This window comes from Perca flavescens, chromosome 16, assembly GCF_004354835.1.
Source record: "Perca flavescens isolate YP-PL-M2 chromosome 16, PFLA_1.0, whole genome shotgun sequence".
NCBI lineage: Eukaryota > Metazoa > Chordata > Actinopteri > Perciformes > Percidae > Perca > Perca flavescens.
This window is the reverse complement of record NC_041346.1, coordinates 8,553,723-8,581,658: the sequence shown is the minus strand read 5'-3', so window position 1 is coordinate 8,581,658 and position 27,936 is coordinate 8,553,723. Positions and strand designations below refer to the sequence as shown.

General features: G+C 39.1%; 1 protein-coding gene across 2 annotated transcripts in view; it reads right to left on the bottom strand.

The window, feature by feature from the left end:
- Positions 1-27,936, bottom strand: part of LOC114570760 (collagen alpha-1(I) chain) — a 143,812-nt gene that overhangs the window by 21,125 nt on the left and 94,751 nt on the right. For both annotated transcript variants that reach the window (XM_028601288.1, XM_028601289.1), the window contains 17 exons: positions 27,923-27,936; positions 27,759-27,812; positions 24,500-24,553; positions 23,865-23,918; positions 20,658-20,702; positions 19,029-19,073; positions 17,331-17,438; positions 17,127-17,180; positions 15,925-15,978; positions 7,597-7,650; positions 7,228-7,335; positions 1,900-1,953; positions 1,645-1,752; positions 1,202-1,255; positions 935-988; positions 211-264; positions 59-112 (listed from right to left, as the gene is read on the bottom strand). The exon at positions 27,923-27,936 is cut by the window's right edge and continues 40 nt beyond it. In XM_028601288.1, coding sequence (XP_028457089.1) covers positions 59-112; positions 211-264; positions 935-988; positions 1,202-1,255; positions 1,645-1,752; positions 1,900-1,953; positions 7,228-7,335; positions 7,597-7,650; positions 15,925-15,978; positions 17,127-17,180; positions 17,331-17,438; positions 19,029-19,073; positions 20,658-20,702; positions 23,865-23,918; positions 24,500-24,553; positions 27,759-27,812; positions 27,923-27,936 — 1,022 coding nt within the window. The remainder of the gene's footprint in view (positions 1-58; positions 113-210; positions 265-934; positions 989-1,201; positions 1,256-1,644; positions 1,753-1,899; positions 1,954-7,227; positions 7,336-7,596; positions 7,651-15,924; positions 15,979-17,126; positions 17,181-17,330; positions 17,439-19,028; positions 19,074-20,657; positions 20,703-23,864; positions 23,919-24,499; positions 24,554-27,758; positions 27,813-27,922) is intronic.

The window sequence follows — 27,936 nt, the reverse complement described above, 5'->3', positions numbered from 1 at the left end:
TGCATGGCAAACAAACCAAATAAAGTGAACGAATTTCTTGATACTCGAGGATACTTACAGGTGGTCCCAGCCCCCCTGCGTCTCCTCTGACACCACGAGAGCCAGTTATTCCCTATGTACAAGACAAACAGAGAGCAAATGGTAGTTCTCTCTCTTATAGCTGTACTGCAGACCATGTTGTGCAAAATGTTACGTGGAATCAAAGATTACCCGAGGGCCTCCTGACCCCGGAGGGCCGGTAATTCCCACAGAGCCAGACTCCCCCTGGAGAGATGGAGGGAAATTTGTTAGTGCCATTGCTTTGACATTCAACTTCATTTAACGTTGATTCAAGCAGAACACTGCAGGTGATGTAGGGTATGTAAAAAACTTTTATTGATATGCAAAATATCCATAAAGTAATTCTAAAATGTCAGCGACAAATATTGTTAAACACATTGTTTTATTCTGTTTTTATGTACTTTTACTTTTATGTACAATGATGATAATTAACAACATTCTGAGCATATGACAGTGGCTTGTTACTTAAAGGTGCTCTAAGCGATGTTGGGTGACGTTATTCTTGTTGACGTTCAAAGTATTTTCAAAGAAAACGAGACTAGCTCGCCCGCCCCTCCCTCCTCCTCATCCCGTCCCCTCCCCTCCCTTCCGTGCTTCAGCGAACTAACCCCCCAAAATCCTTCTTCTTTGTTATCGGCTGAACGCTGGAACACAGTTTGTTATGTTTTTGTGGTCCAGGTTGGCCACTTTGTTTTTGTTGGTGTTTGTGGACCCTGGGCTGTCTACAGAGACCGTGTTTTTTTTTTACAGTGTGTTCAGGGGACCGGCAGCTCGCGGGTAGTGAGGAGAGGTTATCTGTATGTGACAAAAAATGTTGTAGCCTAAAAAACGCGTGACATCGCTTAGAGTACCTTTAAAAGGAAAATAATATCACCTTCTGGCCCTGAGGTCCATCTGGCCCCGGGAGTCCCCGAGAGCCTGTGATTCCCTAAAATGAGCACAAACACACCACCGACACACTATAGACACTGACTTCAGTTTAAACATGTGTGGAGACAGGAAACACAGGTAAAAACAAAACAAATCAGTCAGATAGATCAATTAAATCCCAGCTGTAAACGGTTCATTAAAAGGCTTATTTAAAGGCTACTCTGAGCAGCATCTTATCGGTAGCATCAATACATCCTGGCAACAAACTCACCTGTAATCCCGCCAGACCTGCATGTCCCACCTCACCCATCAGCCCCGGTTCACCCTGTTCAAGAGATCAGGAACAGTTTCTACACATCAAGCTGACTGATCAGTTTTATATTCTCCTCATGCTGGTGATTAACTGAAATCTCAGATATGTGTGCTGGGTGGAGCTGATCACTATGTTTAATCTTTTCACCCATTGCTTGTGATTGTCTTTTCATAATGACAATAAGAAAAAAATACAGAAATTCACGGACTTATCCTTTAAATGTAAATACAGCCATGATTAAAAGCTTTTACTAAAGAACACTCTCTGATATGTTTTTATTCTAATTGCCCGAATCCAAACATTTGGAATGTTGGGAGTATATTGTATGATTAAAATGTAACAAAAAAAAAACCAAAAAACACAGTTGTCCCACAACTGCTAAGGAGTAAAGCTGTGCTCACCATTAGCCCATTGTGGCCCTTCTCCCCCTTTGGGCCCCTTTCGCCGTTTTCTCCCAGGTCTCCCCAAGGGCCTTCTCGACCAGACAAACCTGGAGGCCCCACCTCACCCTGCCGACAAAAGCCACAGTCTGATCAGAAACGGCTAACATCATTTAGAGTCAGAGCAACACAATCATCCTCCTCATTAGAGATGTGGACACAAGAAACTTTAACTCTCACCAGTTTCAACAAACTAAATGAGAGTAGTAAATGTACCTTCTCCCCTTCGGATCCAGGATCTCCAGGTTCCCCAGGATGCCCGACATCACCCTGCAGAGGAGGGAGGAAAAGGAGTCTGAAGTTGAGTAAAGCAGGATTTATGCTTCTGTGGAGGCTCCACGCAGAGCTTTCGCTGGGGGAATGAAACAGTACCAAGCCACGGCCGAATGGAACAATCACTTTTGCCTCGTCGTGTAGTTACATTTTTTCAGAAGTCAGGCTACGGCATAGGGTCCGTATCTCCACGTACCTATGTACATATCTACGTACATACCCACGGCGTCGATTTAACAAAGAAACATTAATTGGCCTGAACTTTCTTACCCACAGGTGCTATCTATGGGGGCATTGGGTTTCATCCCCCCAAAGTTAAAGAATCCTGATGCAAAGCACAAAAAAACAGGCTATATTATTCTTAATGTTGAATTAACATGATGAGGCATGGTTGGTTATATTGTTGCTCTGGATAATGCCAGGTTCTGAAAACGCTCACGCATTGACCAGGAGACTCATCTGATCTATTTTTCTCTGGTATTTTGCTTCTTTTTACTTGTTTATTTTAATCCAAGCTTCATCCCTGGAGCCCAAATGGATTCGTTTTTCAAGACTGATTTTGCATTTAATGAAAAACTGAACATTTGTGTTAAAAATACCAATAAGGCTTTCACTGTCCAGCGGCGCCAGGAATTTATAGGAGTACAGCATAAGTTACATGCTAAAGGCGTCCCAAACTTTCTTATTTATCTGGCCACCCTGAGAGTGACACGCGGAGGGAGAACGCTCACATTCACTACAGCCAAGAATGCTGACATGTTCTGTCGGGATCTGGATGTGGAGGATGACGTGACACCCACGCGAGCCAGAGGACGGCGGGGGGACCTCTTGTCTGGTGCTGGAGTCAGGGCTGGCGGACCTGGCCGCTGCAGATTAGCGGTATCTGGAATACTGTCCAAGTTTAACTCGAGGACACTGTATGTACAGTAAGTTTGGAAGCTAAGCTTTAAAGGAACATTTACTTAGGCTGAAAACATGATGACCGCAGACTGTTCAATTTATAATCTATGTTTATTACTCTCACTAGGCTGGTGTGCTTTTTACATAGCCTATTTCAGATCTTAACAGCTGGTTGAAACCTAGTATGTGACTTCGCAAACCATGCTGTAAAGAACATCTAATTAGACTGAAAGAACATGATCAACGTTCATCTTATAATCTATTATTATCTCTCTTATAATCTATTATGATCTCCTGGTTGAGACCTAGTTCTAAGGTTTTTGTAACATTATTCATGTTTAACATAAGAGTGCAATAGACTGGTTTCAATTAACCTGTGACAGACAGGAGGTGCAGTTTTGAGCTGGAGTTTTGTGTGAGCTGTTTGATGCGGCCACATATCTTACAGAGAGGGAAGGGGGTCTGCGGTCTCAGAGGGTTAGGAAATTTATTTAATTTTTTATTTAATTTTTTATGTTTCTACCACACTTCGCTTAGATCTAACAATTCACCCTTTGCTACAAATTTACCAGTGAATTCCGGTAGGGTACTCGAGACGTGTATATGTGTTAATTTTGAGGATGGCTGAGCTTTCAATCCTTTCAGTTAACATCAGGGGACTGAATGGGCCAATCAAACAAGCTAAATTCCTGGACTATTTAAGAAGGAAGAATGTAGACGTGGCGCTTATTCAAGAGTCATATTTAAATAAAAATATAAAAAATAAATATTTCAAGGTTGCTGCTTCATCTAGTGACGACACCAAAACCAAGGGCTCCATTGTGTTGCTGTCACAATACTGACTCAGTTTCGGAGCCGGCGTACATTTGGCAAGCCACTAAAGGATTTATTTGAGATTTCACATGTTCATTTGCGGTCAATTTGAAGAGAACAAGAGAGGCAAGGATTGCGGAGTTGTAAGAATGTTGTAAATCTCTGGAGCACTCGCTAAAAACATGTTTTTCTAAATCTACACACTAAGTCTAGCAGAGCTAAATGATTTGCTAAGAAGGAGAGCTGAATTCATAATGCACAGAGTGAGGCAAAATTACAATTTTAATGGCTGTAAACCAAGCAAATTGCTAGCTCTGAAATTAAGGTAAAGCGAGTCCAGAGCTGTTATTAACAGCATCCGCACAGACCCAGGTATTTCAACAAATCCTAAGGATATCAGCGCCACTTTCAATCCTTTTATTCAAAGTTGTATGAGTCCTCCTGCAACTCAGAGCCGACACAGGGCCAGGAGTTCCTAAAAGAGCTAAACCTGCCTCTTCTTGACCCAGAGGAGGCAGAAGAACTGGGTCAACCTATAACGTTAGAGGAACTTAAATCAGCATTATAAACAGTTAAAAAAGGGAAAACACCAGGGTTGGATGGAATTCCATCAGAACTTCTTCTACAATACTTTGATATATTAGGACCTATCATCTTACAAACTTTAACATCGGCCATAGAGATGAGCACTTTTCATCAACAAACAACACTGCACTAATTTCTGTCATAACCAAAAAGAGCAAAGATCTTACGGAGTGCTCAAACTACAGGCCCACCAGCCTCATTGGGACTGATATTAAGCTTTATTCCAAAGTCTTGGCACTGCGCCTAGAACGCTTTATTGAGAAGCTAGTCCACCCCGACCAATCAGGTTTCATACCAAAGCGTCATGCTGCAGACAATGTACGCAGATTGTTTCATGTAATAGAAGAAGCCAAAAACCTTCCAACAACGGCAGTAGTTTTATCAGAGGATGTAGAAAAGGCGGAGTGGAACTACTTGTGGCAAGTAATGGAGAGGATTGGTTTGGGGGCCAACTTCATTGACATGGTACGTACTTTGTATGTGAATCCCACGGCCAATGGCTTGCGCTCTCAGCCATTCCCCATTGGACTGGGCTCGCGACAGGGATGCCCGCTCTCTCCCATGCTTTTTGCAATCTCTCTTGAGCAGTTAGCCAAAGCCATAAGGCAAACTAAAATATGTAATGTCCAGATTAAATCCAATAGCAGCTCAATATCATTATTTGATGATGATATTTGGATGTACATCTCTGACCTTGAGGACTCTGTTCCAAAACTTCTTAATATCTTTAACAAATTTGGCATAATTTCCGGCTATAAAATTAACTGGAATAAATCTTATCTTTTATTGAATAACAGACAGGTGACATCAGCTATTAGTGGTACAATACCAACCCAAAGCAAAATTACATATCTGGGCATCACCATACACGCATCGCTACAGTGAGTTGTCCAGGACAACTACGAAACTATATTAAGTAGTGTTCAAAGGGATCTGACCAATTGGTCTGTGCTGCTGGCATCACTACTGTCCAGGATTGCTGTTGTTAAAATTAACATAGTTCCTCGTGTGAATTTCTAAAGTACAATAATCCCCTTACCCCCACCAATAAATTTCTGGAAAAAAATTGATACCTTAATTTCGGCAGTATATTTGGAATAATAAACAACCTAGGCTAAAGTACTCTACCCTGCAACACACCACATACACAGGAGTTTTTTCAGCCACAGGCCCTCAGAGTGTGGATGGACCCCTCATCTACAGTCCCATGGAGAGAAATGGAGCAAAACCTCACTGGAAGTCTAAGACTGCAAGACCTTGCCTTTGCAGGTGTGAGTCCAAAAAAGTGTATGCTAGCCTATGGCCCTATTATCACCAACACATTTACCAACTTTAAACAGGTGGAGGAGCAACTACGATATACCAATAAGTGGCATTTGAATACCCCAATATGGTACAATGCACACTTAATGTCTGGTAACAAACCCTTTGCTTGTAACCAGCGGAGTGACAGAGGTATTTATACTTTAGACCAGCTATTCAACAAGAAAGGTATGTTGAGTTTTGAAGACCTGAGAGTTAGTTTTGAGGTCCCCAGGGCATCCTTCTTCTTTTATCTTCGCTTAAGATAAGCCCTAAAAAGTGCCATGGGGAAACAGTCTTGAGGCACACCCAGTCACAATGGTTTGTTGATTTTCCTGTGAGAGGATTAGTGTCTAGGATTTATACTAAACTGATGCAAGTGTCCATAGGAGAACTTCCAATAGTGGGGAAATGGGAGCGAGAGCTGAGCCTTGAGGGGAACGCAATCAATTGGGAGACAATTTGGGACAACCTTTTCCACTCTTCCAAGAACACAAATCACCAGCAGATCCACTTCAACATATGTCATAGGATATACTGGACTCCCCAGAAGAGATACATCTCTAAAGTCTTTCCTACTCCCTACTGCATGTTCTGCCAACCTGAACTAACTGGAACTTTCCTGCACATGGTCTGGGAGTGTGAACAGGTGCATGAGTTCTGGAATAAAACATTAATAATATCTGATGTGATAGGATGTCGAACTCTTACTGACCCGATTGTTTTGTTACTTAACGACAACTCTGAATTACACCTGCTTGGGAAACAGAGGAAAATTTGTCTAGCCGGCTCATCTGCAACTAAGAAACAGTGGTTGGCATACTTTCTGAACATAATTATGTTGGAGCTCTTTACAGCAAGGATCATCAACTATCAACCTATGGGAAAGTGCAGCAGCACAAATATCAGACCTAAGACCTCAGCGCCACAAGAATTAGAGGAGAGTGACTAAGCAAGGTGCGATTTCTGTTTATTAGTTGTTTGTTTTTTTTCCTCAAGACCGCAGAGGGTGGGTGAGGGTTTTTGTTCAGTTTGTATTTCTCTGTTTCTGTTCTGTATGTTTGCATAAAAAAAGAACTTTAAAAAGCAATGACATACTCTAATAGCACTCTGTTGGACTCTTGTCTTCAGATGCTCTCAAGGTTGGTACAATTTCATGTTGTTGAACAAACATTTCATCAAGCTGTTGAAGGTATCACAGCTATTCCAAGCTGTGCCAGCTCTTTGCTCATCTTACTGTTGTATAATCAACATTTGAAAAAACACAAAGGAATCTGAGTCGAGCACTGCCATCAACGCATTATCGGGGGAAATCTAATTTCACGGTTTATGCAACAGTGATGGTGGTTTAACGCCTTTCATGGAGCACCTGAAATACTTTTGGACATTTCCGCCTGACTATAATCTGTAATGCTAACATGAAATACAAAAAGCACATCTTTTAACCATAACACACTTTGGACAGCAGGCGGTTTGTGTGATGCTGTAAAGTAAGCAGGGTGGAGGTAACGGTGATAAGATGAGGTCCTTAAATTCTTCACTGAATTGGAAAATCCCCTCCTGTGGAGCTGCTCTGTCATTTATCAGACAGCAGTTGAACACGTGTGAGAACGTCTGTCATCATTTTAAGTGAAGATCATCTTTGTATAAACAGCGGATAAATGCACCTACCTCTCCTCCCACTTGTCCAGGTGGTCCCTGTAAGCCTTTTGGGCCCTCATGTCCTCTCTCTCCTGGAGACCCTGGAGGACCAAGTTTCCCACAAGACCCTTGGTCCCCCTGTCAAACACGGCAGCACAAGCAGAATGGAAATCAGACACAGTTATTGACTGCATGCTTTTCAATTCTAGTATGCAGGTTGTTGTCAAGTGGTTTTATTCCCTCAAACCTGAGGCTGCAGAATGTCCCACACCATGAGACAAAGTCAACCTGGCCTCAAGTTGAACAAACAAACAGCCTTTAAGTGATTTCTTAAGCCGTTTGTGGCATAGAGAATCACTGATGTAAAGACTCAGTAATGATGATGCTGTGATCGCTCACCTGGTCTCCTTTCTGTCCAGGTGGGCCTTCATTTCCTGTTTGGCCAGGGAGACCCTGATGAGTCAAAAGTCAAAAGAATCATTATCCGACAATAAAAAGTCCTCTGCTGTCCTCGTACACAGCTAATGTAGATGAACCCACTGGTCAGGTTTGATCCAAAATGAGTGGGTGGGGGGCTGGGGAGGGAGAGAGGGGGGTTAGGGCGGGGGGGAAGCCCGAGGGTGGAGTTAGGGATGGGGGGAATATTTGTTTGTATAAAATCAATGTGCTATTGTATAAGTAAGGGAACTTTAAGTTCATATAGATGTACACCTTTTTGATTTGGGACAGTGTGTGTTGAATGTATTTCTGTTCAATTAAGGTTCCAAGGAAAAAGGAAAAAAAAAAAAAAAGTTTTAAGTTGACTTATTAAAATGACAATGTATATTAAATTTGTTATAAAATGTATAGATCATGGCCCAACGCAAAGGAGGGGGTAATTAAACCTTAGCAAAGTATGCTCTTTAAGGAAGGATCCTTGGGAGGGAATAGGTTTAAGGGTTGTAAAGGGATAGGGGGGGTAAAAGTAATAAATGTCTGGGGGTTTGAGTATGAATGGATGTTTGGCTGGAGGAGCATTATAGAGAAGACCCATTAGCTTATTACTCTATGGCTTATAAAAGCAATGTACAAAACCTTCCGAATACAATACAAATTGCGATGTGGAATGTAAACGGGTTACAGGAAGGAACAAAAAAGCATAAGGTCCTATACCAGTTAGGGAAATTGTTTTCTGACATTGTCTTTCTTCAGGAGCTTCATTTTAAAACCGGACAGATAGAATACCTTAAGAGACAATGGGTAGGAGAAGCCTTTGAAGCAACACTTACATCAAGGAGTAGAGGGGTGGGCATTTTCATAATGTATGGAGGGCCATACACCCTAATACAAGAGATTATACACATTTTTCACATGCGCAGAATAGGTATAGTCGAATTGATTATTTGTTTATATCAGGGAGTGAATTAGATAGAGTCGCAACGAGTAAAATCAACAATATTGTAATTTCTGATCATGCTATAGTGACATGCATGTTGTCACCAAAAGAAAACAATGTCTCACAGGATCTGGAGAATAAATAGGAAATATCTAATGGATACTGACTTTCTGGAATATGTCAATAACCATATAGATCTATTTATAGAAACAAATGTGAAAAGCGGGGATTCCCAGGACAGACCGGGTATTAACATAGTTTGGGAAACTTTGAAAGCATATCTAAGAGGAGTTATGATAGGATATGCATAAAAAAAAAGAAAAAGGAATTTGAAAGGGAATTAGATAAAGTGAGAGAAGAGATAAAATTATTCCAGAGAGCACATAAGACTCAAATAGCAGTAATTATAAAAAAAACTACAAGAAGCCAAATTAAAACTGGATAGACTGTTATTTAAGAAAGCAGAGGATTTTAAGCATAATTTTAACAGAATAAATTATATAGCTGCCAATAAATCAGGAAAGCATTTGACCTCTTTAATAAAGAAAGTTTTGAAAAGGAAACCTATAGTTTTAAAAGATGTAAACTCAAACAAAATCCATACAAATAATCGGTAACACTTTACAATAAGGGTGCATTAATTAGCATTAGTTAATGCATTAATAAGCATTAACTAACCGTTATTAAGGGTTGAATAAATTGTCTAATAAACATTTATTAACAATGCTCATGTTAACTAAGGTATGAATTGATGCATTATTTTCCATTAGTTGATGCCTTAACTAACTGTTAATCACAGTTACTAAGGTGTCTATTTTACCATTAGTAAATGCAGTAATAAGCCCTCACTAACTATTAAAAACAGTTAATTAAGGTGCCTATTATATCATTAGTAAATGGAATAATAAGCCTTGAATAACTGTTAATAACGGTTAACTAAGGTGTATATTTTAAAATTAGGTAATGTACTAAAAAGCCTGAACTGGAAATAAAAGCTAACTAAAGTGTCTAAGTAAAGCCTTAGTTGATGTTGATGAAGGTATTTCCTAATATTACTAGGTGGTTGATAAAGATGTTTGATAGCATGTATGTCTTGAGGTTCATGGCCAAGCCATGTCATTATGAGAAAACTTTTTTTATTGTTTATTTACGGGTCATGGTTGTCCACATACCTTTGTCCACTATATTTGTCCATCCTCCAACATATGACTTACTTTTGGTAGAGGGTGAGATCAGGGAAAAGACTCCTTAGTCTCCATGCAGAGGTTTGCTTCTTCCTTTGTCTTCATATAGACATTAACCTATATAAATTATTGTGCATGCTATATAAGCATTACGTAACCTTAATTGGTCACTTAATTAATGTGTAACAATACTGAATAAGCCTTAATAAACCATCAATAAACAGTTATTAATGCTCTTTGGTAGACTTATTGTAAAGTAGAGAACATATGCACCTTAACTAATAATTAATGTGTAACAATACTGAATAAGCCTTAATAAACCATCACTAAACATGTATTAATGCTCTTTGGTAGACTTATTGTAAAGTAGAGAACATATGCACCTTAACTAACACTTAATAAATGTATAACAATACTGAATGAGCCTTAATAAACCATAATTAAACAGTTATGAATGCTCTTTGATAGACTTATTCTAGAGTTAAGAACATTTGCACCTTAACTTACACTTGATAAATGCATAACAGTTCTGAATAAACATTACTAAACAATGATTCACAGTTTATTAGTACTCTTTGACTTAAACATTAATACAGATTTTAAACATTAGTGAAACATTGTCAATGTGAAATCAAAGCTTCATGACAACCTTCTGTTATGCACACATATTCAAAATGTAAACAAGGTTTTAATTTGATTCTGAGTTTGACTCAGTCAGTTCTCATCTTTCTTTCCACTGAAGATTCAGCACTTTAACAGTTGGAGTCCTGTATGGAGATTACACTGGATATTTTCCCACTCTTGTCATCTTCACTGTCATGTCTCCTGGATAGTTTTCCTCTCTTGAAACCTAACAAACCAAGTGGGATATATATCAATTTCTTTTAAATGCATGCAAAAGCTACGTATGCAAGGATTCGTTAACTATATCACCGTCAAATCTTTACACATATTGTACACTCAAATGACAGCAAAACTTGATAGGGCAGCCTTAATAGCACACACTCTACCTAGTGAGTGGTGAGCTACCTTGACAGTCATGATTATCCATTATCTAGATTGTGTCCAGAATATTAATGCTTTGTTTATATAAATCACAGTATATTATGAACCATAAATAATCATTGTCATAGTGCAGCCTCCCCGGCTGAAAGATTGTCTGGCTCTCTTTAACTAATGGTTCACCAAGACTTCATTTTTCCTTTGCAGTTTCAAACATGCCTTGAACACACGACATCTAACCACAGTAAGAGCTGAGAAAACAATGAAAACTAAATACTTTTAGTTTAAATGTATCCATCTTTTTTATTTGAACCCCTTTTACACATATTATTCTAAATGACCCTTTGAGTGCTTACATTGAGTGTTACTTCCCTTTCTTATTCACTTGTTTTTCAGAAATCAACCTTAATTATAATGAAATATTCAATTAAATATAAAATGGTTCTCCTTTGAACCTTCTGTCACATCCAATATACTGTAGTAATGCATTTCTATCTCTGAACACCCTTTTATGTATACAGGCTCATTAGCCTGGTAATATTAACTGCAGGCTAATATGTTGACATGCTAGCTTTACTTACTCATCATCAAGTCCGTGAAACTCTTAAACAGCATATCATAAAGTGACTCAAAATACAAACAATATTAGAGGTAACAATGACCAACCTTATTCCCTTATCAACCAGGTGCTAAACAACTTAAACATGAAATTGCTTGTATGAGCTGCACACTTTGCCCGCTTGTAGGAACAAATATGTACTTCCGGTTTCGATCTTTTCAAAATAAAAACGCTAACGCTGGAAATTGCTATAGATTATTAAATGAGTGAAACGAACTAATATGTGGGTCACTTAGAGCTAGCTTGTCTGTTATGTTAGCTCTAACATAAGTTAATTGCAGAAACCTCTGCCAGAGAACAGTGTCATTTTGGTTACCTAAAGCTAGCTAACTTGCTAGCTAGCGCTTTTATTTTGAAAACTTCGAAACCGGAAGTATTATAAGCGGGCTGAGGCCATGGGCAACATGTGCTGCTGATACTCTGCAAAAGAAAGCATGGTGTATGCTTATCTCTTTTATCATCTGGCTGATAAAGGAACAAAGTTTGTCAGTGTTTACTCTAATATCGTTTGTATTGTCAGTCACTTTATGATATGCCTTTTAAGAGTTTTACGGACTTGGTGATGAGTATGTGCAAGTAAAACTAGCATGTCAACATATTTAGCCTGCAGTTAATTACAAGGCTAATGAGCCTGTTTAGCTACATGAAACGGTGTAGCTAACTTGAGAGATAGAAATGCAATTACTAAGGTATATTGGATGTGACAGAAGGTTCAAAGGAGAATCATTTTAATATTGTACTAGGCTTTTTATTTAGGTTGATTTCTGCATAGAAAGTGAATTAACTATCCAACCATGAAGACCATCTTTCGATTATTTATGGTTCATAATATACTGTGATTTATATGAAGAAACATGCGTATGCTGTTATTGCTGGCTGTCAGATTCATCAATGCATTAATATTCTGGACACTATCTGGATAATGGATAATCATGATCGTCAAGGTAGCTCACCACTCACTAGGTAGAGTGTTTACCATTAAGGCTGCCGTATCATGTTTTGTTGTCATTTGTACAATATGTGTAAAGATCTGATGTTGATAGTGAACAATCAATTCTTGCATCCGTAGCTTTTGCATGCATTTAAAAGAAATTAATATATCCCACTTGGTTTGTTAGGTTTCAAGATAGGAAAACTATACAGAAGACATGACAGTGAAGCTGACGAGAACGGGACACTTTCCAGTGTAATCTTCATACAGGCTTTAAACTGTTATAGCTCTGAGTGTCAGTGGAAAGAAAGATGAGAACTGACTCAGAATCAAATTAAAACCTTGTTTACATATTGAATAGTGTGCATAACAGAAGGTTGTCATGAAGATTTGATTTCACATTGACAATGTTTCACTAATGTTTAAAAGCTGTGTGAACATTTAAGTCAAAGAGTATTAATAAACTATGAATCCTTGTTTAGTAATGCTTATTCAGCACTTTTATGCATGTATCAAGTGTAAGTTAAGGTGCATATATTCTTAACTTTACAATAAGTCTATCAAAGAGCATTCATAACTTTTTAGTTATGGTTTAGTAAGGCTTGTTCAGTATTGTTATACATTAAGTGTTAAGGTGTATATGTTCTCTACTTTACAATAAGTCTACCAAAGAGCATTACTAACTGTTTACTTATGGTTTAGTCAGGCTTGTTCAGTATTGTTACACATTAATTAAGTGTTAGTTAAGGTGCATATGTTCTCTACAATAAGTCTACCAAAGAGCATTAATAACTGTTTATTGATGGTTTATTAAGGCTTATTCAGTATTGTTACACATTAATTAAGTGTTAGTGAAGGGGCATATGTTCTCTACTTTACAATAAGTCTACCAAAAAGCTTTAATAAATGTTTATTGATGGTTAGGTAAGGCTTATTCAGTATTGTTACACATTAATTAAGTATTAATTAAGGTGCATATGTTCTCTACTTTACAATAAGTCTACAAAAGAGCATTAATAACTGTTTATTGATGGTTTATTAAGGCTTATTCAGTATTGTTACACATTAATTAAGTGACCATTTAAGGTTAAGTAATGCTTATATAGCATGCACAAAAAATGTATATAGGTTAATGTCTATATGAAGACAACAGAAGAAGCATGGAGACTATGGAGGTAAATTCAATAATCTCTTTGTTCATTTGGTCAAATAAAGCATCTAGATTGAAAAGGAAACTTTTGTATCACTCAAGAGCAGAAGGTGGTTTAAATCTCCCTAACTTAGAGTTGTATCATGTAGCAGCTCAGTCATTTTATATTGATCGTATAATAAATAAAACAAACAAAGATCCATGGATAGATATAGAAAATAATCAATTACAGTGCAACAGCTTACTGTTAGCGCTTTTTTTCTAAGAGTAATATCAAATCAACAAATTTTGTTATTAATAGTACATTAAAGGCCTGGAATAAAATTAAAAAAATTCTTCATCAAGAAATGGGGCTTCCCAGGCATATACTTATTTGGAGCAATCCCTCAATAAATATACAGAGTACGCAACTATACTGGGAAACATGGATAAAAGGTGGAATAAAGCAGTTGTCGGAGGTCATAAGTCATGATATTGTTGCACCTTTCGGTGAATTAAAAAGCAAATATAATCTAAAAGATACAGAATTATTTATGTATATGCAACTGAAAAACTGGATTATCTGTAATTTTGATTTGGAAAAGAATATCAGCCCTGAAATATCTAATATTTTTAGCCAAATAAACAAAAAAAGGAGGCTGATCGGCTCTATGTACAATTTACTGATGAGCGTAGAAAATAGTGATACATTATTACAAAATATATACAATAAATGGACAGAAGACCTAGAGGTTGCTGTTAAAGGAAAATGGAAAGAAAGTTTGTCACTAACGTACAAATTAACTACTAACGAAAATCTGCGTCTAATACAGTTTAAGATAATGACAAGAATATATTACACTAGAGATAAAATAAACAAGTTTGATAATACATCATCGGATATATGTCTAAAATGCAATTCATATGGTGACTCCCTTATGCATGCCTTTTGGTACTGCAAAGGTATAAAGAAGACCTGGGAGGGTATAGAGATTTGGTTATCTAAGTATACTAATAGAGAAATTATATTCTCCCCAAAAATATGTATTTTTCAAGATATAGAGGGAATAAGATATCCAACTAGTTGGCAGATACTTTTTTCCTCTCTTATCTTTAATAAAAATAAAAATTGATCTTGCAAAACTGGAAAAATAAGGAAGCACCTTCAATAGAGAATTGGAAGGCTCTAATGAAGTATTATCTGAGTATTGAAAGATCAATGTCAGAGGACAAAAATAAAAAGAAACAATTTGATAGCCAATGGAGACAAATTTATGATGCCCTCTAGAACCTGTCTTTAGAACCCTGTTAATTTATTTTATGTGTGTGTGGATGTGTGGGTGTATGTGTGTGTGTGTGTGTGTGTGTGTGGGTGGGTGTGTGGGTGGGAGATCTGGGTGAGTGGGTGGGTGTTACTCAGGTGGGTGTGATCTGGGTGGGTGGGGGTGGGTCGATAAAATCAATAAGAATTGAGGGAAGTATACTATATAAAAAATAGAAATGAAATTTTGACGAAACTGTTTTGATGACATTTTGAAATCTGTCTTTTATTGATTTATTTTTTTTATTTTTATTTTTATTTTTTATTGTTTCACCTTGTTTGATGTATTTCCTGGAACCGGATTATGGTGACCCACAGAAATTAATAAAAATATATAAAAAAAAAAGATGTTTGATCCAAAAAACATGTAAAAAAAGTTGTGTAAAGGTGATGGGACTTTGCCCTGAAACTATTAACTCTCTTTTCTCAGTTTCAGTCCATTTAAAAAGAATTTTTAGATTCTCAAAATAAAACAGGAGTATGAGAAGTTACTGATCACCTTCTTGCATTTGCACAGGAAGTCGGGGGAGGCGGCGGCTGCAGCCCCCCCAGTGAAAAAATTAATTTTAATAAATAAACGGATATAAATAACTTTAACAGTTTCTGTCCAAGTACTTGTGGATGCATTATTCTATTGTGGTTCCAATATAAAAAATATTATAGTATCCTGACTTAACTGCCTGCCTTCGCCTCAGATAAAAGTTTAGAGGCACTGCTAAACATAAAAAAATGGCGGGACACAGCGTGCAGTACATCCACAGCTTATTTTTACAGTCTATGATCCACAGGTGCATTCATGCCGAATTTACACTGGTGTTATATGCTTGATCATATGAATTATATGGTTTGTTCTGCTGTAAATTCGTTTAAGTATTAAGTTTAGAAAATGCAGACCATGATGCAGCCCATCTTGTTGCGGTTTCATAATCTACTAGTTCTGTGGCGTTTGTAATTTATTGTGTTGTATTCTATAGTATGTTCTCTGCTGTTCTATAAGGCACTTATAACTTAATTTCCATTCCAATAATAGTTGACTATTATTCTATTATGTTTAGAATAAAAAGGAGTGATAGAAAAAGTAGGGCAGGTGAAGACATCATTTTTTTTTTTAAATTGGATATATAAAAAAATTGCTTCTCTTCACTTCACTCTAAAAGTAAACCCACCTGTTGTCCGTCTTGTCCGGTGGGGCCAGCATCACCAAGCAAGCCAGGTAAACCCTGGAGGTACAGCATTAGTCTCTGTATCATTAATGAAGGTTTCACAGGCAAAACTCTCACAATAAAACACTCTTACTCTAACCTTATTGCCAGGGAACTATAGCCCAATACAACAATTAAATATGTGCATTCAACAGATGAACAGAATGATTGGATGTGCCAGAACTTTCTTAAATTAAATGAAGAAAAAACGGAGGTGGTCGTTTTTGGAGCAAAAGAGGAACGATTGAAAGTCAGCACTCAGCTTCAAACGACAATGTTAAAAACAACAGACAAAGCCAGAAATCTTGGTTGTAGTCATGGACTCAGACCTGAATTTTAAAAGCCACATTAACATAATTAAAAAATCAGCCTATTATCACCTTCAAAATATTTCAAGGGTTAAAGGACTTATGTCTCAGCAGGATCTGGAAAAACTTGTCCATGCTTTTATCTTCAGTAGACTTGACTACTGCAACGGTGTCTTTACAGGTCTCCCTAAAAAATCAATCAGACAACTGCAGCTGATTCAGAACGCTGTTGCTCGAGTCCTCACTAAAACCAAGAAAGTGGATCACATCACTCCAGTACTGAAGTCTCTACACTGGCTTCCAGTGCCTCAAAGAATTGATTTCAAAATACTTTTACTGGTTTATAAATCACTAAACGGTTTAGGGCCAAAATACATTACTGATCTGCTACTACATTATGACCCAACCAGACCTCTCAGGTTGTCTGGGACAGGTCTACTTGTTGTCCCCAGAGTCAGAACTAAACAGGGGGAAGCAGCGTTCAGTTTTTATGCTCCACATATCTGGAACAAACTCCCAGAAACCTGTAGGTCCGCTGCAACTCTCAGTTCTTTTAAATCTAAGCTAAAGACCTATCTTTTTGATGTTGCTTTTCTTTAAATAATCTATTTTATTAACTTTAATTTCTTATACTGCACTGTAACTTTTATTCTTATACGGCACTATACATTTTATTCTTGTCTTTTAATGTTTTTAATTTGTTTATTAATGTTTTTAAATTGTTTTTAATTGTTTTCTAACTGCTCTTTAATGTTTTATGTAAAGCACTTTGAATTGCCCTGTTGCTGAAATGTGCTATACAAATAAAGCTGCCTTGCCTTGCCCTACGATGGGATTATAATATGCAATGTAGTTTACCTTGTCTCCTCTTTCCCCTGCTGCTCCTAACATCCCAGCAGCACCCTGTGGGCCCTGAGGACAACCAACAAACATGTACAGTAGTCAAATAACAGGTTTCAGTTCAGACACTTGTATGTAGTAAAAATATTGAGGACTTTACAGACTATAAGTAGTCTGTAGTATACAAGTAAAAGCAGCAGTTGATGGTAGGTACCCACTCACTGGGATTCCTGCTGGCCCTTGTGGCCCCTGAGTTCCTGGGGACCCTAGGCTTCCCCTAGGTCCAGGTTTTCCAGCTGCTCCATCTCCACCTGGGAGACCTGGAGGGCCCTAGAATAAGATATTAAGCCTATTTGTTTTTTGTCAAAATATTAAAATGCAATCTGGGGTTGAATCTGTGTCCCGTTGCTATGCAGTTTATCAATAAAATGTATTCAATTCATCGTACATTTCAATTTAAAGAGGCGGTTGACAGATGCGTGTCAGCACACATGCAAACAAATGGACACATACACAGCCAGATGCACAAACAGGTTATATATATATATTTTTTTTTATAAATTAGTGGTCCACAACAACAAGGACACAGTCAGAGAACGAGAGCTGATATTTGACAGATTCTGTGATGATTGGTTTATGGACTGCGAGTAATGCATTATTAGCATCAGTTTTAAGTAGGGTTAGGTATCGTTTGGGTTTTTTCTGATACCGGTGCTAAAACGCTACTTTTAAAACGGTACTGGTGCATAAGTGGTGCTTGAACACAACTTTTAAAAAGATTAAAAAAAAAATAAATGTATATATTTAAAAAAGAAAAAAGTAGCACAAAACGACAGTCGGCGACATTTAAGAACGGCTTGTTTATTGCTAAGGCCATATGGTCAAAATTAAATGATGTATGTGGCTGGTTAGCTCAGTTGGTGGAGCAGGCGCACATATGTAGAGGTTCATTCCTCGACGCAAAGGTCCAGGGTTCGAGTCCAACCTGTGACGGTTTCCTACATGTCTCTCCTCTCTCCCCTTTCATATATGCCAGCTGTCCTATCCATTAAAAAGGCACAGAAATGCCCCAAAAAATAAATTAAATAACTTATTTCACCAGTAAATTGCTGGCAAACGACAAAAACAACCACTAGATGGAAAAAGGGTATTTTACAATAACTTTGAATGCACCACGAGGCCGGCGAGGCGATTTTCAAGTGACGCACCATGTTGGAATCCTCTACAATGAAATACAGTCACACCGTTTAGCGTTAGCTGTCAGCATTTTAACCGTGTTTAATCCAGCTGCTAGCTAACGCTAGGCTAACGTTACCTGCTGTCAAGTGTATTATGTGAACTAGCGTCACATGCAGCGATGCTTCTGTTGCCTCTAACGTCTGTTTCAGAGCATCAGAAGGCAGCGCTGGCATTTCAGTAGCACCAAAATCCGCTTTACTATTTGGTCCGGTAGATACCGGTTGTTAAGGCACCGGTGCCGTATAAGCACCAGGTTTCGGTACCCAACCCTAACTATTTAATCACCCTTTTTCATTCCATTTAGGAGCAGTGGACTCAGAGTATTTCATGATTAATTGAGTTCCCCCTCAATTAAACTGATTGTTGCTAAACTGTTTATATAGCATAAATATCGGACTGGTTGATGCAATATAAAGAACCTTGAATAACAGCTTTTGTTTTGTTCACAGACAACAGCAGCTGTTGACAGGCGTCTTTGACACTGAACGTGAACACTGCTGCTTGACGAACCCCCCCCGTGCCCTGCACATCATCTCTCTTCATGATGAGTCAAATTACCAAAGACAAACACTATGTCCAATTAAAATGCACTTAAGTTTAAACACAACAGCCCTGTAACACACAATGATGTTCCATCGTAAAACAAATACAGTCCTCTGAACTGCTCGCCTTTTAACTTACAGGTGGGCCCTGTATCCCTTTGGATCCTTCATCTCCAGGACGACCCTGTGAGAAACAACACAAGTTCCACTTTAAGTAACTGGTTGATTAGGAAACTGAACATTAAAAGCCATGATCTGAGGGTTCTGAAAGTTTCCCGGTGGATTCATTAGATATTTCAGACTGGATCTCAGCATTTTACACACTGGCTCTCATTTATGAAACGTGCGTACGACCTAAAACGGGCGTATGCCGATTCCTACGCAAAGCTCGGCATTTATCAATTTGGACGTGAGCGTAGGCTGCGATCAAATCTCACGTCTGGTCTGAACTCGTGTACGCAAGTTTTCGAGTCAGTGTGGACTTGCGGTGCAGCACATAATCAGTTTAACAGGAGAAGGAGAAGTCATCAGTTGATCACTTATCAGCAATGGCAGATCTGGCTCTTTTAGAAGACCTCTATGCGCCGGTCTGCAACATTGTTTTAGCCTGGGGGGTTCTGCACAACATCGCACAGGAAAACACAGTGCCATAAATGTAGCGATGGAGCCAGATGACCCGATGCCCAGAGAGCAGTGTCCAGAACAGCCACCAACTGAGGGCTATACGAAGGAGACAGGATATTATTCCTCACTTTTAAAAGGTAGCCTATAGTGTTATGTTTGGCAATGATATTCAATACAGGAAACATGACGATGCACAACATTTTTATTTATTCTTCAGGTTTTTGTTTCACTTTCAAGTGAATGATTTATTTCTGCCATTGACCAAGTTATTTTGGCTTGTTTTTCCAGCCCCTCTGCTGTCAGGAGACAGGGTCCAGCACGGGGGGGGGCGGAGGACACGGGCTGTCCCTCAGCTGTTGCCTCGTTCCGACGAACACGAGTAAAATAAAAGACACTGCATAAACTCGGCTACTGTGTGTTTATTTAATTATAGGTACACCTAAGAGATTGCAATAGAAGCCTGTATATTACTATTAGGACTATAGAAAATGGGTCAAGGATGTATAAATTAAATAGGCTAAACTTCAGCTGGAGTCCGATTTACTACGGCAACACTGTTGACCGCATCAGTGATCTCTTTTCATCCCGCATTCTTTCTACAGCCTTGAATACCAGTTTTCAGGCTGCCAAATAGTACACACGTTAGTGCAAATGAACCAGACATATCAGGGTTTCAATCTCCACCTCTGAAAAGTTCCGCTTCTCAGCCGGATTACGTCTCGCCATGTCGTAAATTGTAGGGGCGAGGCCTCAAAACCCAGAATATATTGGGGCGTGATATTTAAATGACGATCGTTTCCAGCCGCCGCATTTATCAATGTACGACCATTCTTACGCTCTGATTGGTGTGATACGAACGTTTCATGAATCCCACGCGAAGCCTGTCGTAAGACGATTTCTGCACTCATATCTGCGCTGGTTTCTACGTTAGGTTGATAAATGAGGGCCACTGTATTTTAAAGGATGAATCTAATGTACAACTTAACTGTGTCTGTTATTGTCCTATTTCCACCATGTGATAAAGTCATTGTTAAATGATAAAAAAGCCACTTGCATTTCAGTCTAAGTCCATCAGCATGTGGAAGAATCAAAATATTTAGTTCTCTTATTCAGCACAAACTCTCCAATTAAAGCTTTCTCTCACCTGAGGTCCCCGGGGTCCCTTGTCTCCAGAAGGACCTGGCAGTCCCTGAGAAAGAAAAACAAAGTCAGAACATGCTAACTGCTAACACTTCTATCTGAGTGCTGTGTGAGGAAATGAGAAAGATGTTTTTTTGTATAAGCTCAAAAAGGTGTTTAATTTTTACCCACATCTCTGAACATTTCCACACCCGCATGACAAAAAAGTTTCTGTTGTTGGTTGAGGAACTAAATTATGCTAAATATACAATAAAAAGGAAGACAAAATTTCAAATGATTTGTGATGTTACTTAACTGAAGGACGTCTTCTTCTTCTCACTATGGTATTCTGAATCTTCTTTAAAATGGTTCTCTTTTATGCTGCTTAGACACATTTTATTGTCTGCTCTTTACTTTCTACTTACCTGTATACTTAATGTAACATATACAGGCTTAGAATAAACGAGCCCTGTGGAGTTCTCTTGTAATCCCACAAACTGTTATGCTCGTCTGCTGCAGTTTGATAAAATGTAGTTAAAAGGGAGGGGATTGTTGGGCATCTTTGTCTTGTACTGATGTGTAATGTGTAATATTTGAAGTTATCCCTTTGGTGATGCATTATGTGCTCTAATGCAGTCAGTTATTATTCTCCAAAGCGCTGAACATAAACATCCAACAATAATGTAAAATATCCTTTCTTCATCTACAGATAGTTTTTTTGCTGGTTGCTAGGTGAAGGGAGCATGGTGGATGGGATTAAACATTATTATTATTATTATTATTATTATAATAATAAACATAAATTGTTATCGAGCCCAGAAGCGTTATGGCTGCATCTGCTATTAGCTTTCTCCTACACCTTACCTAGACCTATACCAAAAGGAAAGTTTTTTTCTAACAAAACGGATGGTGAACCCATAAGACCTTAATTCGGAAAAAAATATGAACGAGAGTCAATGGAGAGATTATATTTATTTTTTGATCCTGTTTGAATTGAGCCATGGATTATAAATATGATGTTCGTCAATTTAAAACATTTTTCAACCAAAGAAAGTCTCAGTTATCTGTAGGTTTGTCGTAACTAACACAATTTACGTCACCTAGCTTGATGCTCAACTTGCTTACTAGCTAGTTAGTTTAGCTCTGTTTCACAACTCATGTAACGTTATCTTAGCTGATGTGTTGTATCCAGTGAAGTGATCCTCTGCTCATTAGAGTAACGTTACATCCCCGGTACGATACACACAGACATCGTAGTTTCAGCAAGACGTCATCCATGAGACATTGAAGTGTGTAGTCTTTCTAATTACGTATTTTCACAGTCTTATACTTCAACAGTTTAACAATAAACTGAGACTTTCTTTGGTTGAAAAATTATCTTGTAAATTGACGAACATCATATTTGTAATCCATGGCTCAATTCAAACGGGATAAAAAAATAATTATTATCTCTCCATTGACCCTTGTTCATATTTTTTTCGAAAGATAGGTCCCGTTGGCCGGAAGTCGAAGGGCGTGACTTTGGCTTTCTATTGTCACACCTTTAACAAGAAATCACAGGTTTAAAAGTGATCTACCATACAGTTATTATTACAGTTTATTTTATTCCCTCTGAGAATAAAGTATTTTTTAAAATAACATTGAGTAAAAATGCAGAACCTCACTCAGATTGTTCAATATTTACTTTTTGACAGGAATATCGTCTACCATGATGAGTGTGGCTTTAAATTCATTCAGTGATGTGGGCATTAAAGCATTCAGTTTATCACTGTATTTAGTGTTCAAGCCAGCAGCTGATGAATCCACCTTCTCAGCACTGTATAACTTTACTCTGACAGGTTGATGGATTTCACCACAGCAGTGGGCGACCATGTGATCGAGCACAATGTGTGTCCAATGACACAGAAGGAAGGACTGTGGACAAGAAGTGAACAGTCCTACTTCCATTTTTGAAAGTTAATCTTTCCATGCAAGAGGGGCTTTCTTATTTCCAAATCTAACCAACTGAAAGAGAAGGATTGATCTATAGGGTGCAGAAACTTTGACAGGTTTTATGAAGAAACTTTGATCTTTCAGCTTCATATACAACTTTGGAAGAGCAGTCCCGTCAAGGGAAAGAGTTTGTCCGATTATCGAAAGAACAACAAAAGGTGTCATTGCATATTGTAAATCAACTCTCTGCTGGAGTTAAATTCTGCATGTGCCTGTGTTTCCTTCATTTAAAAGCCTCCTAGCTTTACAGCTTTTCTCACTTCACTAAATAAATACCCAATAAACCAAAATCTGTAGCCAAGTCACCCAGTAAGCACCGATTAGGTGATTAGAAACCGTTTCTATGGTAGGTGAAAATTTTGTTTAGAAATCTTTTGGGATTTCTAGGTTACTGTTTTATTAGTCTCGCTTTGCCAATAAGACCCTCCTCCAAAGCGCGCTTAAGGAGGGTCTGGCTACTCCACATAGCATTCGGGGATGGGAGGATGTCATTTCTTTAAACCAATCAGAATCGTCATGGGCGGCGCTATACTCCGCAAGAGCCGCTGCAAAATAGTCGTGCAAGAGAAAACTCAGAGCTAGCTGTCTGGATTTACCCTGCAGAGATCTGAGGAGCAGTTAACCATAGTCCTCAGAAATCCACCGGATTTAAAATTTCAACACAAAGAAAGCGGAAGGAAGCGGAAAATGCATGCATCCAGCGGAATTTCCTGCGGCACCGCAGCAATCCCGGAAGTGTAACGTAAAGGATATAGACTACTTTTTTTTACCATTGCATTTTGGCGTAATTCCTTGCTTTTTTTGTTGTGTACTGCATTTTCTATTGTGTCATGTTCATATTTTGTCTACTCCACTGCCAAACACTGCACTGTGGAACAGAGCTGCAATGTGTAGAGAACTGCTTTTTCATGGAGGTTGTCACCTGGCATTAGACTTCAGGGGACATGCTGGAGGACAGTGCATGAAGCAATGTATTTGTCCTCTATCACTCTGCTATTAGATTTGCCACTAGTGGCTCCAACAAAATCAATCACTGCGACCTGTTCGCATTCATGAATAGCCAGTCCCTGCACACCAGCTGCACACTTCACTGGTTGACCTTTATTTACCAAAACCTCATAGCTGCTGTCCTAATCAAATCCTCTGAGCAATATTCTGTCCTACTCTCATATACCCCTAATGGTTCCCATGGGTCAAAAGAAAGGAAATAAAAAGGAAAATAAAAACTACAGACACTTACTGCAGGTCCTGGCTTCCCAACAGGCCCAGGTAAACCTCGTAAACCTGGCTCACCCTGGTTCAGAGAAAAAGAAGAAGTTGTGTTATTTCTCACAGTCAATGGTATGGACACCTTTTAAAAAGTCTGGACTCACCTACATTAACAAAAGAAAATCTGTGAAAATGTCAGAATGTCAATTTCCCTCTTCTGATTAACAGACAACTTTCCTTCTAAAAATAGCTTTTGACTCTCTGAGCTCCATCTTCGACTGGTCTCACGTGTTTGAGATGCCTTTTTCTGGTCCCTTCTATAATCATCCATCCATCCATCCATCTTCGTCCGCTTATCCGGTGTCGGGTCGCGGGGGGAGCAGCTCCAGCAGGGGACCCCAAACTTCCCTTTCCCGAGCAACATTAACCAGCTCCGACTGGGGGATCCCGAGGCGTTCCCAGGCCAGGTTGGAGATATAATCCCTCCACCTAGTCCTGGGTCTTCCCCGAGGCCTCCTCCCAGCTGGACGTGCCTGGAACACCTCCCTAGGGAGGCGCCCAGGGGGCATCCTTACCAGATGCCCGAACCACATCAACAAACGCTTTTTTTACAAGGCTTTTACACTTGAGGTAGGTGAGAGAGGAAAAAAAAAAAAAAGACCTTACCCTTTCTCCTGTAAACCCGGGAGGCCCACGCATGCCCACGTTCCCCTGGACACCCTGATAGTAGAGAGAACAGATGGAAGAATTTCATTTATCAGCAGTTACTGTCACAAAGGCTCATCCAGCACCACAATACATTTGCCAGAATATTGTAGTGATTCATATCTGTCACACCATACAGAAAAATCTGAATTGTATGGAAGAAGTTTGACTTATTGGGAACTTCATCAGGTACACCTTTCAAATACTGGCTAGGACCCATTTTGCCCACAGAACAGCCTGGATTCTTTGACTCATTGATTCTACAGAAGTGCTGGAAACATTCCTTAAGGCTCTGACACACCAACCCGACCGTCAGCAGAAAAGGCAGTCAGTCCTGGAGTTGGTCAAAAAAGTGCCTCGGAACACACCAAAGCGACGCCGACTTGAGTGTACGTTATGTGCGTGCGCGAGAAGTAATACGTCTCCATAACAGCAGGCGCCGCTAATCTGTATTGTCGCCCCAAAAAAAAAAAAACAAAACCGGCAGCTGATTGGACGAACGAGTCATGTGGGTCTGGCTTCTTCCCGACCATAATGGCGGCTCGTTCGGAATGCAATCTCGTATTTTACTAAAATAGTGTGTGTGTAATGTTTCTGAAAACATTTTAAGCGGGAAATAGGCCGTGCAGTTGCTGAATTGGTCTTCATTTCAGATCAACAAAGGTCAGTTTAAAAGATTTTTGTTAGATTTTGAGAGGCGTTTGTCTCGCTCATCCCGCTCGTCATTTAGCAGTCCACCAATCAGATTGGTCATTGAGTCCAACTGCCACCGATTCAACATGTCAAATCAGCCAAAATGAAGGCCGTCGGCTCCTCCGGCTGACGACAGCACGGAACACACCGAACAGACTCGAGTCGCTGACCTCGCCAGACTGTCTGACGGCTGATTATCGGGTTGGTGTGTCAGCGCCTTTAGAGATTCTACTCAATGTACAGTAGACATGATAGCATCACATAGTTGCAGCAGATTTGTCGGCTGCACATCCATGTTGTGCATCTCCCGTTCCACTACATCCCAAAGCTGCTCTATTGCAGTGGTTCTCAAACTTTTTTCACCATGTACCACTTCAGAAAATATTAAGCTCTCTAAGGACCACCATTATGGCCCACGTTAAATAGAGTAGCAGCTACTGCCAGTTTACCCAGGAGGCAGGTTTATTCCTAAAAACAATATTTATTATTAAAAGCCACAGCCACAGGCGCCCGGATGGCTCAGTTGGTAGAGCGGGCGCCCATATGTAGAGGTTTACTCCTCGACCCGGGCCGGGGTTAGACTCCGACCTGCGGCCCTTTGCTGCATGTCATTCCCCCCCTCTCTCCCCTTTCATTTCTTTAGCTGTCCTGTCAATAAAGGCCTAAAAATGCCCAGACAAATAATAATAATAATAAAAAAAAAAGCCAGTCACGCTGTACTTCCTCCTTCCCACTCCAAATGATTCCAAATTTGAGGTATTAACTCTGGTCATATCTCCTTATTGTTTTGCATCGTTTGATGCTAGCAGGTGGTATGAAGACTTCACCGCCGCTGCTTAAGTAGTGACTAGCACTTGCGCTCGCTCGTCCACTATAGATTCAACAGTGCTGCTGGAAATATTCTCCTCCTCATCAGGCAGCAGAAATTGTGATTTTATCAGTCCAGGCAACGTTTTTCTAACCTTCTACATCCTGTTTAGGTGAGCTTGTGCCCTCTGTGGCCTCAGTTTCCAGTTCCCAGCTGATAAGAGTAAAAACCGGTGTGGGCTTTTGCAGCTGTAAGTCATTTATTTACAAATGTGATTACATTTTATTAAATTTAAATGTGAACATTTTATCTAAAATATACTGAAATTGAAAACAAGATTGACATGAAAAACATGATTTTTTTTAAAACGTTAAAACAGCAGCTTACCTTAGTTTATTCAATGTGTTATTTATCATTATTTTCAAATAAAATTATTTTTGGAAAAAAGGCAAAACATTTTTTTACAAAACAAGAGGGGGGTCTTTTTATAATCTGGGTTGTCTTTTATTAAATTAGATAGACTTTATTGATCCCAAATTTGGAAATTTCAGTGTTATTATTGTATTTTGTCCAATACGCTATGTAGCTAGAGCTAGCAGACTGAAAAGAGGGATAAACAGCTAATCTGGCTAGTTCCAGCATATAACAAGTTCACATTTTTACATTTATTTTTTTGCATGGATTAAACGAATGAGATAATGTGTTAATTAGTGAGCTTTAGAGGTGTAGGTAGGTGTACTTTTTTACTCTTTACACCGTTTGCTCCTGCTTTCCGTTTTATGCTAAGCTAAGCTAACCACTTGCTGGCTGTAGCTTCACATTTAGCGTACAAATGAGAGTGGTATCAATGTTGTTACAGGCACCAGAAGCATCAGTGCATGTGACGCTAGTTAACATTACACTTGGCAGCAGGTAATGTTACCCTACCTTTAGCTAGTAGCTGTCTTAAACATGGTTACAATGCTGACAGCTAAACGGTCTAAAGAGAGGCTGTATTTCACTAGAAAGGATTCCAACACCGGGACGTACAACAGTTAAAGGAAAAAACAGATAAAGACACGAGTAGACTAGCTGCAATTTTCAAGACACCAGCGCTGTCGGAGATGTCGGAGAAACAACACAGACGGGACTTCAAGGTGCATTCGGGTGCACCTTGAGAAAATCAAGCTGTTGTTGTAAAGTACCCTTTTGCCATCTAGGGTATCTTGTTCTTGTTGTTTAACAGCAATTGACTGGTGAAATGTTACTGTTATTACATTTTAAATTAATTATTTAAATTTCACCATACAGCCTTAGAAATAAACAAGTCATTCTTTAAGGTCACTGACTGTCGTTTTTTTTTTCCTTTCTTTTTTTTTTCCCGTATCGGTTCAGACACCTTTTAGAGACTAGCCCCGTTATAAAAGTAGAGTTTTAGAACCGGTATCAGAAAAAACCCAAATGACACCTGAACCCTAGTAACTGTAGCAAGTCCTGCTGCATCAGTTTGCTGGTAAAAGGCTTCTGAATTACATTCTTACATGACCATCAATATTTGTAATAACTGATTAACACGTACAGGTAACAGGTAAGAATCTGTACGGTTTTAAAAATGTCTTATTGTGCAAAGCCGCACTATATCTTGTTTGTGTGCTGTATATTCTGTACTCATAGTGTATGTTCTGTGAAAATGTAGATCAGGTGCATTCCTTGTATGTGCCCTGCTGAAGGATCACTTACATACATGCCTACTGGGCCCTGAGGTCCCTCCATGCCTGGCTTCCCTGTGAAACCCTGAGAAAACACATAAGACAAATCCACATAACCCATAATGACAGAATATACACACGCACACCTGTGTGTATGTAATGAAGGTCATGACTGGTCTGTGCCTGCGGCCTCACCTTGTCCCCTGGGG